Source organism: Pelmatolapia mariae, linkage group LG3_W, assembly GCF_036321145.2.
Source record: "Pelmatolapia mariae isolate MD_Pm_ZW linkage group LG3_W, Pm_UMD_F_2, whole genome shotgun sequence".
In the NCBI taxonomy this organism is placed as follows: Eukaryota; Metazoa; Chordata; class Actinopteri; order Cichliformes; family Cichlidae; genus Pelmatolapia; species Pelmatolapia mariae.
Window position 1 is genome coordinate 85,290,796 of NC_086229.1, and position 12,812 is coordinate 85,303,607.

Consider the following 12,812-nt stretch of genomic DNA (forward strand, 5'->3'; position numbering starts at 1 on the left):
TAATTTCATCTCACTATTCCAGTTTTAACAGCATTTGTTTGCATGTTCTCCCCCGTGTTTGCGTGGGGTCTCTCTGGGTGCTCCGGCTTCCTCCCACAGTCCAAAGACATCCAGTTAGTGGGGTTAAGTTAATTGGTAACTCTAAATTGCCCATAGGTGTGAATGTGAGTGTGAATGGTTGTCTGTATGTGTTATCCCTGGGACTGGATCCATTATAGCTCCTTAGATTTAATTTACATAACAAAGAAATAAAGAAACTTTTAAAAAGTATTTTTTTAATGTTTAATTTTATTTTCATATACCGAGTGGAGGAAATATTTTTTTAACATTAAACTGAATAGTTTGACGTCTCGTCTCTCCTACGTAATCACGCATTCGTACACGTCACCAACCAGGAAATGAGTACATCCACGGAGAGGAGGGGCGAAAGAATCACAACAGAGCCTTTGACCGTTCGCGTTTCTTGCCGCTAAAACAACAACGCCGTTCTTCTTTTATTGACGAGAGCAAATATGTCACGGAAACTCAAAGAAGACTATTATCGGTTCTTCTCCGTTACCGACCCACGCACACACGAGAAGGGCCACACCGAATACAAAGTAACGGCGAGGGTGAGTTTACACTGTTTATCTCTCCTTAGCTACAGCGTCATTAATTGAAACCTATCATAGAGTCGGGTGTAATCATGCTTAATAACTACGTGGTTAGCTGTTTTGCTTATTACTTGACAAAACGTATTTTAACTTGAAATGCTTAGCACAAAGGTGTTAGCTTAGCGCTGTTCTCTTTGGTCTTTTACATCAGTTAAAAGTAAGTGACTTGGTATTATTATAAATAGTGTTCATTTCTAACAAAGTAGAGTGACAGACGCCCGCAGCTAGCTCATATAAATAAACAAATAACTATACAACGGGCCTTTTATTTGAGGCAGTGGTGCACAATGAGCAGTCCAATGAAACAGAGAGAACTTGTGATCCAGTTCATGAGCACCCGCATGACTACAGAGGCATGCGTATAAAGTCAAAGAGGATCATGTCTTCATAAGCTTTGTTCAAGCACTCATGGCTCTCCCTTAAATTTATAATTTAAATCGTGGCCTCTGCAGTGTTACCAAAAAGCAAATCTGCTTTGTCACATTGTTAAACATGCAGCCAGTTAAGCGACCTTTACTTTATATTCTGTCATCTGCAGTTTGTGTCCAAGCGTCACCCAGAAGATGTGAAGGAGGTGGTTTTGTGGAGGAGGTTCTCAGAGCTGAAGAAGCTCCATGGGGAGTTGGCCTACACGCACAGGAACCTGTTCAGAAGAGAGGAGGAGTTTCCACCTTTTCCCCGAGCACAACTTTTTGGTACATGAGTAAAGATTGTGTTATACTTTAGATTCCTGCGGAGACTTTTATGCAATTATTGTACTTAATGTCTTTCATTCCTGTTTTGCGAATTTCGTAACAATCCTTGTGACATTTCCTCTCAGATTTTCTTGTCGTTATAAGAAGTGACATGTTTAGGGTCGGTCTTTTTGCAGAGCTTTGGTTTGTGAGTTTTGCCCGTTGTGGGTGTTACTCCTTGGTAAAGGAAAAGCAGCTGCGTTGTATGTTTTTGCTGATGAACTGAGGGGTGTCTTGTGGTAGTGTGGCCGAGCGGTCTAAGGCGCTGGATTAAGGCTCCAGTCTCTTCGGAGGCGTGGGTTCAAATCCCACCACTGCCAGCATATAGTGCTCTTTTAAAATTTCATTATTTACAGCAGTCAAAGGAGCTTGCAAAGAAAAGTGTCTGGACTTCTTTAAGTTGCTTGAAGACGTTTCACCTCTCATCCGAGAAGCTTCTTCAGTTCTAAGGTCAAATGGTGGAGATTCCCAGATTTAAACCCAGTGGGAGTATCCCCCCAAAGAGGGACAAAAGGACCCCCTGATGATTCTCTAATCACCTGAGCCAAGGTGTGAAAATGGGTGTGGGTACAGCAGGTAGCGCCATTTGTTTTAATCTGACTCTTCCTGACAGAACCCCAGAGGGATTTGTGTCTCTATTTAAATATCTTGAAGTGACTCATGAAACTAATTATCTGAGAACTGTTCAAAATATTGGATCAGACCTTTCCAAAAATGTGCTATATGTGCTAAATTTGTTATAATGAGATGCATTCGAGGGGAGTGTGTGCGTTCTCTGTAGATCCTCTGCCTTCCTCCTGCAGTCTATTTGCATGAGTGTTGAAAATGAAAAGCAGCTGTGTTGTATTTTTATCAGATCATGCTGATGAACTTAGTGATAAGAAAAGTCTGAATGGGAGGTGGGCAGTTTTGTGGTAGTGTGGCGATGATGAAAACCTGAAATCTCTTGTTATGACGTGTGATAGCATGTCAGAACTGTGGAGTACAGTCCTCCCTTCAAATGTATTCTGAGAAAGGTAAAGTTCACTGACCCTTTACCTTTGACATTTTTACAGTGAGTCCTAGCCTTTCAGCAGGTAGTGTGGCCGAGCGGTCTAAGGCGCTGGATTAAGGCTCCAGTCTCTTCGGGGGCGTGGGTTCGAATCCCATCACTGCCAGCATATAGTGCTCTTTTAAAATTTCATTATTTACAGCAGGTAGCTCCATTTGTTTTAATGCGACCCTTCCTGAAAGCATTCGAGGGGAGCATGTGTATGTGTTCTCTAGAGATGCTTTGCCTTCCTCCTGCAGTCTATTTGCATGAGTGTTGAAAATGAAAAGCAGCTGTGCTGTATTTTTTATCAGATCATGCTGATGAGAAAAGTCTGAATGGGAGGTGGGCACTTTTGTGGTAGTGCAGCAATTATGAAAACCTGAAATCTCTGTGGACCTTGTTATGATGTGTACAGCAACATCGACCAATCAAAGTTAATTTCACAGATAGCATGTCAGAACTGTGGAGTACAGTCCTCCCTTCAAATGTATTCTGAGAAAGGTAAAATGAGTTAGGACAGTGAGTCATAGCCTTTCAGCAGGTAGTGTGGCCGAGCGGTCTAAGGCGCTGGATTAAGGCTCCAGTCTCTTCGGAGGCGTGGGTTCGAATCCCACCACTGCCATGGAAATCTTTTCATTTGGCAGTGGGAAGAAAAAAGGAAGTTTAAGACACACCTCTATTTGTCTTCATTAGAAGCATCATGTTTAGGGTTGGCCTCCTTGCGAAACATTGTATTGTGTGTAAAAACTCAAGTGTAAATATGGTTCAGCAGGAGGAGCACATTCCGGGAATGATGCGACTCCCTGCAGAGAGTTTTGTTGTCGATGGAGACAGTGTCAGGTAACTCAGTCTGTGGGCCGCTGTTCCTTGTGCTCATGTTGGTCCGTCAGCCAGCTGAGGAGAAGAGCAGAGTTATAGTACACAAAGAGCTGAAGTGGCTTCATTTTTCAGTGGTTACTAAAATCAAACTGCAAACACAGCAAATCAGTTGAGCCATACCTATAAACAGTCATGATTCATGAGTTCATTCAACTTTTCATGCCCTGCTTAATATGAAGTCAGACTGTTTGGCAGTGGCAGCAGTTTCAACCTCGACAAATGGCGATTACTTAACACTAATGCTAACGGCAGATTCAGAAGTGAAAAAGAAATTGTAACACTTCCCTTTTGTCTCTTGTAATTTTAGGAAGGTTTGATGGGGCTGTGATAGAGGAAAGGAGAAAAGCAGCAGAGGCCATGCTTCAGTTTACTACCAGCATTCCTGCTCTGTATAACAGCCCACAGCTGAAGGAGTTCTTCAGAGTAAGACACACTCAGAGAGGCACTCTTACAATCAAAATAAACCATTACTCAAATTTTAACAAACATTAAAAGACAGAACAGAAAAACGAAACGTGTGCCAGGTTAACATTCGTTATATTACCAGACCCCTTTTCTCTACTGCTGCCACAGGGTGGTGAGGTAACAAGGCCTCTGGATGCCACACCTCTCTCTTCTGCGGGGCCTCTGCCTCCTCCTCTCATCCCCCTCCCCAAGCGCAGGGCATCAGACTGTGAGCCTGCTGAGGAAGAGGAGGGCAGGGAGGCTCCCACCTTGCCCCAGGATCTGGGCAATAACCTGAGCTTAGAAGTGGGAGAACCAGAAGTGGCAGCTGAAGCCTACAGTGAGATCGGAGGATCTCCAACAGAAGAAGAGCAAGAGGAGCTTAGCGACACAGAGCTGGATGACCGAGGTAGAAATCTCACAATGTGTGATGGTCTGTTATGTCCTTATTTAATTCTTTTATTCTTACCGTTGTTCTCACTTTTTTGATCCATGTTTTCCCTCCAGTCCCATCTCCATTCACGGACCCCGAATCAAAAGAGACCCAGGAAGAATTCGACTCACTGTTTGACTCTGTGGCTGAAGGAGTCCCATCCCCAAAGGAAGAAGTTCCTCCTCCACTATCTGATAATGACTTGGCTGTTTTTGATCCCTGCTATAAACAAGGTGATGCCAAAATAAATGTGAATGTAATCATATAAAGCTGATTTTAATCTTCCCGAATGTGTCTTATCCATTAACGCTTTTACTTACTTTGTCAGTGGATAAGAAGATGTCTGTGATCAGTGTTTTTTGAGGCTTCCTGATAACATATACTAGTGTAAGCGTCTTTATACATTTATGTTGGAGCTGCTATTAGGACTCGGTGAGCCAGTGATGTCCAGTATAATAACAGGAAGTCTTCCTTCCTGGCTTTTTCGGTTATAATAAATAATAATAACAATAATAATAATAAAAATGAATAGAAGTACAATTTAAAAAAAGCGTTTTTTGAAGACCATTAAATGTTGCAGTTCTTGAGTTAAACTTCTAGGTGAAGGATCCAGAGGCAACTTCCAAATGTTTATTTACATTTGGTCTCTAAGTGGTCAGGAAGTAGTTCAGAGTGTAATTACAGTTTAAACACAGGCCTAGGCAGTACATTCACATTGGCTGTTTTGTTTAATTAACAGCCCCCAAAATAAAACATATCAGGTAATTCTTGTTTTAGACAGCAGACCTTAACTGCTGTTTCCGATTAAAAACATCACATCCAGTGATTTATTTTAAATAGTGACTTTTTAAAACCTAACAAATAAAACATAAGACATATTTTACTAAAGACTGAACCCACTGAAAATGCTTGTATTACTCTACTACAATATCTCTTTTTCTTTGATTTACAGATAGATCCAATTCTTCCACCGACCACTCAGAGTTACTCTCACTACCATCAAACAGTGTGGACGGAGAGGACGGGGGTTACTTAAACCAAGCTGCCAAGGAGCTGACAGCTGCCATGGAGAGGGAGAAGGAGGGAGAAATTAGTTCTGCCATTTGTGGATACAGGATGGCAGTGGATATTCTGATCACTGGAGTACAAGGTGAGCCCTCGGTGTACAAAAGAATCAGTGGGTGGGTGGAGAAAGTGAAAGGGAGGTGGGAAGAATATAGTTGAAGAGATACTCCTGTAAGAGGTAAAAATACTGATGAAGGAGCTGAGGAGACGGGTAAAATACTAGGTGGTTGTCGCAGTGGTGGAAAATTAGAATTACTAATCTGCTGTGAACATTCTGAGTTCAACAAAAACCTTTTATTTTTTTCAAATGGAGCATTTTACTCGAATGCTCTCTGTCATGTCTGTTTCTGCATCAATTATTAAAACAGCTTTGTTGCTATGGCGATAGACCATAAAATCAGTTTGTCAACTGCAGAACCTGCAGAATGCCAGACGGTGCACCATGTCCAAATGAAAAATAAATTGTGCGGTTAGGTATACAGCTGTGACGCCTCACCGACCATATTCAAGCACTTTGTCTGATGTGCTGCTACCACGCCGATAAATGCGCCGTTAACAACTTTACTCTCCTGCTTTATCTGTTATTTTGCTATAAGCTGTTGTGTTACTGACAAGTAAGTTCTGAGATCAGTTGTCTATGGTGAATTGTGCGATTCTTTATGGCCAAAGGGAAATGTTGCAACAGTTCTACTCTTCGTCTAAGGAGCTTGGAAAGAAAAGCGTCTGGACACCAACTGTCTGGGCCATTTGACCTCAGGAAATCACATGCTAGGGTGGGGCTAGGTTTCACAGTGGGTTCACCTGAAACCTTGCCTGATTGTGACCTACACCGTTTTTCACACCTTGGCTCGTGTGATTAGGTAGAGGATCAATAGGGGCCCCATGACCCTCCTGGGGGACACTCCCCAATGGCTATAGGACCAGAATCAACTTTCAGCATGTCGACACGCACAAGTATGTCCTGATGTGTAGGTAGTGTGGCCGAGCGGTCTAAGGCGCTGGATTAAGGCTCCAGTCTCTTCGGAGGCGTGGGTTCAAATCCCACCACTGCCACTTAAACCTTTTCAGGTGTGGAAAATACAGTTCAGTAGCTTCATAAGAAGAACCGTGTTTAGAGTTGCTCTTTTTTGCAAAGCTTTGGTTAGTGTGTGAGAACTGATTTGTGCCCGTTGTGGCTCTTACCTCTTTAAATGCAAAGATGCTGTACTGTATGTTTTTTTCATGTCTGAAAGGGAGGTTTGTGGCAGTGTGGTTGAGTGGTCAGGAGGGTAAACGCTGCTAACCTATTAACCTTCTGACAGTGGGTTGGCATTTTTTCTTTTGCAAGGTAGCATGGCCGAGTGGTCTAAGGCGCTGGATTAAGGCTCCAGTCTCTTTGGGGGCGTGGGTTCAAATCCCACTGCTGCCAGGGTTGTTTTCCTTTTCCTAATCATCTGTATATTGTAAAGCACTGATAATGATTTGTATTATGCTTTTTCATGCTATCTCTCATATAAACAGCAATATAATGGTAGATGGTCATATTAAATGTGGACACTCTTTCAGATAATGAGCTCAGTGCATGTTTAGACTCATGGACTCAGATTTGAGACTGCTGTAAACACTATGTTTCCGACACTTAGCTCTGTATGATGTCCATCAGATTGGATGTGCCTGTTACGGACACCTCAGACACAGAGTTCTGCCTTTTGTTTGCGAGGGGCAGCCAATCAGAAGAAAGCTGTATTAAAAGGAGAGGTTGGGAAGCTGTAATAGCTTGTCTCAAACAAATAAATAAGGATTATTTTTATATATTCTAGTTAAGAATGAGCATAATATGTCCCTTTTGTTGTCTTTGTCAGTCTCCTCTGTTCTGTTACACTTTTCAGATAAACCCTCCACATGTACAATATTATACACTAATCATTTTTATCACTGTGTCCATGCAGGAGACACGGATCCAGTACGCAGGGAGTCTGTGATGCGAAGGACGGCACAGTACCTGAAGCACGCTGAGATGTTGGTCGAAAGGCACTCCTCACCCTCTCACACTCACACACCTGCACATGCACAGGACCACTAGATGCACACGTGTGTATTGACGCACAATGTACAATATATGAGGAAAGATGGAACACAATGGAGCTCAGGGTCGTGGCATACACTGGCATGTCATGCAAAGGCATACTGACGAAAAGTACAGATAAACAGTTTCACGGATACATGCACATACGGACATTTGGACCGTGGCATTCCCAAATACAAACACATCCAGGTGGAAATGCACAAACATACAGACCCACACGCCTGAGGTACACACTACAGCACAAACTGGATCTTTAGTTGCCTTTGTTTTGAAAAACTTGTGACTCACAAAATCTACATATACAGAAACTGAACGTAGCTGTTAACTTATTGGATTAATGCATCTCTTCTTCTTTTTGTCTTTCCTTTACATTGTCCTCTTCTTGAGCACAATAATGTATAAGTGTATCAGTGATTTACCTTTTTGCACAATCTTTTGTTAATAAATATGATTTTAATTTAAGTGAGTAAGATTCCTTCTCTTCTTCGCTACATTTTGAAAGGGTGGCTTAACTGCTTCAGCCAACAGTGTTACCAAGTCTGTAACTACAGCTGTCCACAATCAGTCAATCAATTCAAAATAAATGTGGTTTTACTACAGGTGAGTAGTAAAAGTGGAAACAGTGTCAACACCTTTGTGCTATTTGGAATAAATCACTCATTTTTTAATAAATTAAACTGAGATCTATCTTCTAATTACCTGTTTGAAATGAGTACATGTGACATAATTGCAGTATTCACATGAATAAATCAGATTTTGAAAATGATGGCAACATATAAAAAGTACATTAAATGTCGCTAAAGAATGGCTGTTTTCCTCAGTAAAGATGCAAATAATCATTTTGTCCCTTAACAGATCCAACTGTCTTTTATTATCTAATCTAATAAGACCATACAAATAAATTATTAAGGGGATTATGTTGTCTTTAGGCCTTTCATGGTCTTATATTTGTCTTTTCTGTTCAATATAAGCAGCAGATAGATAAAGTGTGCCCATTTTGAACTACGAATGTTGAATAATAGTTTTGCGTGGTCTGCTTTGATTTCACCGTTTGGCTCAGGAACTGTTCCAACAACTGCTGTGTAACGTCATGTGCTAGCTGGAGCAGGAGCCTGACCAGGAGTCATGCTAACCATGCCACCTTGAAAACACTGATTCAAACTAAGTAAGCTTGAATGATTTCATGCTATGAGTAAGACCAGTGTGACAAAAAATACTGATCATACCTGTAAAACAGGTCTCTCCCTGTTGCAGGCATAGATACTGAAGGTTTTATCTGTCGCACTGCATAGGGGGTGGGTCATACTGAGCATTTGGACTATGAGGGCATTCACTTCATCCTGTTTCTATTTGGAGGAATGAGACTATTCCCAGTGTCCCTCACAATCGCGTTGCATGTAGGTCTGCAGTAGCAAGGCATTACCTCTGAGAGGCACTGTTGACTTATTGGATTATAACCACTAACAAACGCTGTAGTGCAGAAACCCATGCTCTCTGTTCATGTTAAAATCAGGTAAATGTCATATTTGTTTTCCCCAGATGAACAATTTTGAGCACAAAGCAGTGAACTGCGGAGGAAACTGAAACCTACCTGTAGCCGAACTCTTCTGCCTTCAGCTATACTACTTAATGAAAAATTGATGCTACAGGTTTTGCTTTTTTGCATGCCGAATTGGATGTCAAAAAAACGGCAAGATGGTCCAAAAAATAATGTTTAGTGACAGTGACTATATCTGCATATACTTGATCAGTCAAATCAATTTTTCATGCATTTTTGTGACCAAGTATGTAAATGAAGGTAAACCACGATACGCACCGACTACCTTTTTGTGTTAGGGGATAATTTTGATTTTTGACTAAGAGAAAAGAGATGAAATGCCAAAAAAAAGATGGAAAAGAGAAAAAAAGATCACAGCCAGCACCAGAATCCCTTCTCTGGAGAGGAGAGAGGGATTGAGTGAGCGCTGGAAGGACAAACAGATGGAGAGGCGACAAAAAAAGGGAGGCCAACGAGAGGAAAAGGCTACCCTTTCTCCCACTACATCGAGGGGTTGCAGAGTGAGACATATCAGAAAGGACGGAGGAGAGGGGAAAAAAGAAGGGATGAGATTAGAGGATAAGCAGAGATCATCCCTCCATTGTTAAAGGGATGGGAAAAAAGGACCCTCCCTCTTCCTCTATTTTCCTCCCCTCCACCATACCTCCTCTTTTTTCTTTTTCTTTTTTTTTTTGCATGCTTTGTTTTGACCATTGTAGTGAGCTTGAAGTGGATGGAGGGATGGCGAGAGAAAGCAAGAGATAACATTGCTCCATCCTGTTATACATCCCTCTTTTCCTCTCATCTCTCCACCTCTCTACCTTTCTCTCCATCTCCCCCTCGTTCTAGTGCTCCACCTGTGAAATGTAGAGGATGTGAGATAGGAAGATGGAGAGACAAAGAGATGGAGGGAGGGTGGGAGGTTTGAAATCACAAGGGGGGGAGGGGGGGGTAGAGCCTCACAACATTAGCATGCTGAGAGTGTCAGCACTCTCCTCTTTTTTCTCTCTCTCTCTCCCTCCATCCCCATCCCTCACTCCGTCTCTTTCTCCTCACTGGTCACTGCAATTATACCATCAAAACACTCCAGCCTGAGAGCATAATAGCTTCCCCCTGTGCGTGTGTGTGCGTTATCACGAGAGATCAAAAGAAAGAGATGTGTGTGTCGGTGTGTGCCTGTGTGTATTTGTGCATAATTTAGTGCCATACACGGTACATTACGTGTGCATGTATGACATAAAGGGCAGCTCTGCGTGTCTATGCGTGTGTGTGTGTGTACCCATTCTGGATTTGCAGCATGTGTGGGTGACATGAGTGTGTATGTTTAAGTATCTTTTTGAGTCCTAGCGGCTAGAAAAACTGCTTCTCCAACCCCTGACCAAACACACTCTTAAGCGCACTCTAAGAGACCCACTTTGCATGTGTGTGCGTGTCTGCCGAGTTTCTATTTACACACACTCTCTCGTACTAGCTCACTCTAATGGATGCATGCAGGCATACAGTCATGCCTCTGAGAGACAAACCGTTATGACCTACATGCCCAGTGGGTCATCATCAAGCCAAACTGCACACTGTGACACCTTCGGGTGTCTATACACACACACACACACACGACGCACACACACTTTCTCTGACTGTTTTTATTTTTGCTCTCTCAACTTCCTCTATTGCTCTTCCCTTCCACCCTCTGTGTCTTCCTTTTTCTCTCTTGTTCCCTAACACACACATACACACTAACCCCCCTCTGTGAGCTTGTTATTCCTCTGTCCATTCGTTTCTCTCTGTCACCTTGCCCTCAGCTATTTGAGTACACTTCTGCCTCTCGTTCTCCCTCTCCTCTCTCTGTCTCCCTCTCTCTCACACACACACATGCACGCACAAACATTTGTTCTCTTTCTGTCTGTCTGCTTCACCCTCATGATCCTTTCCAGCCTGTCTGTCTCTCTTTCTGTTTCTGCCTGTCTTGACATATGTTAACAGCCTCTCTGTGTCTCTTTCAATTTGACCCAGACCCTGAACGTCAGACAAAGCATATCACCAAAAGCATGCAGAAAGAGTTTCAACATTTGAGCATAACTCCACCAATTTTAGACAGAAAATTCAGTTTTCTTCGTCCTGATGAATCTCATAACACCCGGTGATAACTGTTTCTCTGCAAGAAGGAAAACAATGTCTAAAAATGAACGTACCTGATCACTTTTCACTGACACGGTCATCAGTAGAGACAAAAGCCTGACCTCCAGACTGCAAAGAAGGCATGGACGTCCAGGAAGGGTTTAATTGAAATATGTCATTGAGTTGCATTATGGGAAATGTAGGATTCAGTCTAGTATGTGTGCTTACTTAGGTTTAGAGAAACTATCAAAAATAGGTGTAATCTATGAAAACCAAGCAACCCAGTGAAAAGATCAGACTTTAAAGCATGTCACACACACCACAGCACCAAAAACCATCAAACGCTACAATGAAACGTCTCTCATGAGGACAGCCCTGCAGGAAACAAAGTCCCAGTGTTACCTTTGTTGTAGAAAATGCATTCAGTGGAGTTACCAGCCAGTTAGCTGGAACATTGTCTGATGTTATTAACAGGAGAATGATCCAATTTGCACCTTGAGGCTTTTTAAAGGTGAAGAAGGAGCGATATTGAGTTCTGCAATATCTGCTCACCCACCTGTTAAAAGGGAGTTTTTCTTCCCTACTGTCGCCAAGATAGATAGATAGATAGATAGATAGATAGATTCAGTGTAAATAGAACTGAACTGCATTAGACAACCTGGGCTCCACAGTCGTCCAGCCTGAAGTTGACGTAGTGTGTCTGAGCACTACAGAATGAATTAAAGGCAGGCAGGCAGCTAGTGGTCAGCATATGTGGGGACTCTTTTAAAAAGCTTCCAAGTGATAGTCGTATGAAGCAGATTTAGAGGAAGCCAAGACTTTGAAAAGTTTATATCAAAGCAAAGGGTGAACACTTTTTGAAAAATCAAAAATGTCAAACATATGTTGCTTTGCTTTAGACATTTTTTTGGAGTCATCATAGTTTCCTGTGTGTTGTTTCATTGTTCTGATGACATTTTGTTCTAAAAAGCAGAAAAAACACAGTAAATAGAAACCCTTGGATGAATGGATGTGTTCAAACTTTTGATTGGTAATGGACTACAACACAGCAATGCAACCCTGCATTCGCTGATTTTTTTTCTCACACTAATTTGGCCTTTTTGACTTTGGCTATCTGATTTTTGTAAGTTGCTTTTTCTCTTTTTGGACTAGTTCAAAAAATATTTTGACTCGTGCCTGCAAAATCCTCCAGGGTGTTCTCAACCTATAGTTGCTAAGTTGGGGAGATGCTGAGCAGGAGGTTTATCATAATGCTTTTATTTAACCCCCCCCCCCCACCCCTCCCGTTCTTGCCAGAAAAATGTTTTAGAGCCCGATAACCAAAACAACTGGCTAAAAGTGGCTAAAGGACAGCGCAGAGCTGAGGGCAGCCGCAGCGTTGGGTGATCATTTTCTGCTACTTTGTCACTATGATTGGTTTTCTCTTGCACTGAAAATACTCATCTGACCCACTGTTGACATGAAAGTATCGATTAATGCAGCTTTAATTAGATTTTTATATCTATTTCTCCCTTCGCCACCCACTCGCTGCCCTCCTCTCTGCTCCAAGCATTTTCTGTCCTCTAATTTCGTCTCTCCCCGCCATCACTCTTTCACTCCGACTAAATCAATGAACATACACTTTATGCCATTTATTGATCTTTTCGTATCTATCTATCCTCACCCCCTCCTGCTCTTGCCCTCTCCGCTTCACTCACTCTTTCCCCCCCACCATCCTTTTTTTCACCACTTTCTTTCTCCCCTTTGAATATATAATCTCTATCCCTCTCTCTCTGTCAATCTCTTCTCCTTTTTATCTCTCGCTCTGGGATATCCTATTTATATGGCTGGCACCTTCACGCTCCTACCGGAGTG

General features: G+C 42.2%; 1 protein-coding gene and 5 non-coding genes across 6 annotated transcripts; all 6 read left to right on the top strand.

Moving 5' to 3' along the window:
- Positions 1-373: 373 nt before the first annotated feature.
- On the top strand, positions 374-7,730 carry snx15 (sorting nexin 15). Its single transcript, XM_063465285.1, has 7 exons — positions 374-611; positions 1,192-1,348; positions 3,607-3,722; positions 3,873-4,152; positions 4,251-4,409; positions 5,129-5,326; positions 7,170-7,730. Exons 1-7 carry the CDS (start codon positions 513-515, stop codon positions 7,301-7,303), a joined length of 1,143 nt encoding a protein of 380 aa, XP_063321355.1. The 5' UTR covers positions 374-512; the 3' UTR covers positions 7,304-7,730.
- On the top strand, positions 1,626-1,707 carry trnal-aag (transfer RNA leucine (anticodon AAG)). The gene has a single exon. It is a non-coding gene; the product is annotated as a tRNA-Leu (tRNA).
- trnal-aag (transfer RNA leucine (anticodon AAG)) lies at positions 2,463-2,544 on the top strand. Its single transcript has one exon. It is a non-coding gene; the product is annotated as a tRNA-Leu (tRNA).
- On the top strand, positions 2,961-3,042 carry trnal-aag (transfer RNA leucine (anticodon AAG)). Its single transcript has one exon. It is a non-coding gene; the product is annotated as a tRNA-Leu (tRNA).
- On the top strand, positions 6,213-6,294 carry trnal-aag (transfer RNA leucine (anticodon AAG)). Its single transcript has one exon. It is a non-coding gene; the product is annotated as a tRNA-Leu (tRNA).
- On the top strand, positions 6,568-6,649 carry trnal-aag (transfer RNA leucine (anticodon AAG)). The gene has a single exon. It is a non-coding gene; the product is annotated as a tRNA-Leu (tRNA).
- Positions 7,731-12,812: the final 5,082 nt, after the last annotated feature.

Excerpts from the sequence above, each read along its gene's own strand:
- snx15 (XM_063465285.1), top strand. The coding sequence starts at position 513 with ATGTCACGGAAACTCAAAGAAGACTATTATCGGTTCTTCTCCGTTACC. Across the intron at positions 4,153-4,250 it reads CACAGAGCTGGATGACCGAG|TCCCATCTCCATTCACGGAC; the intron begins GTAGAAATCTCA and ends TTTTCCCTCCAG. Across the intron at positions 5,327-7,169 it reads TCTGATCACTGGAGTACAAG|GAGACACGGATCCAGTACGC; the intron begins GTGAGCCCTCGG and ends GTGTCCATGCAG.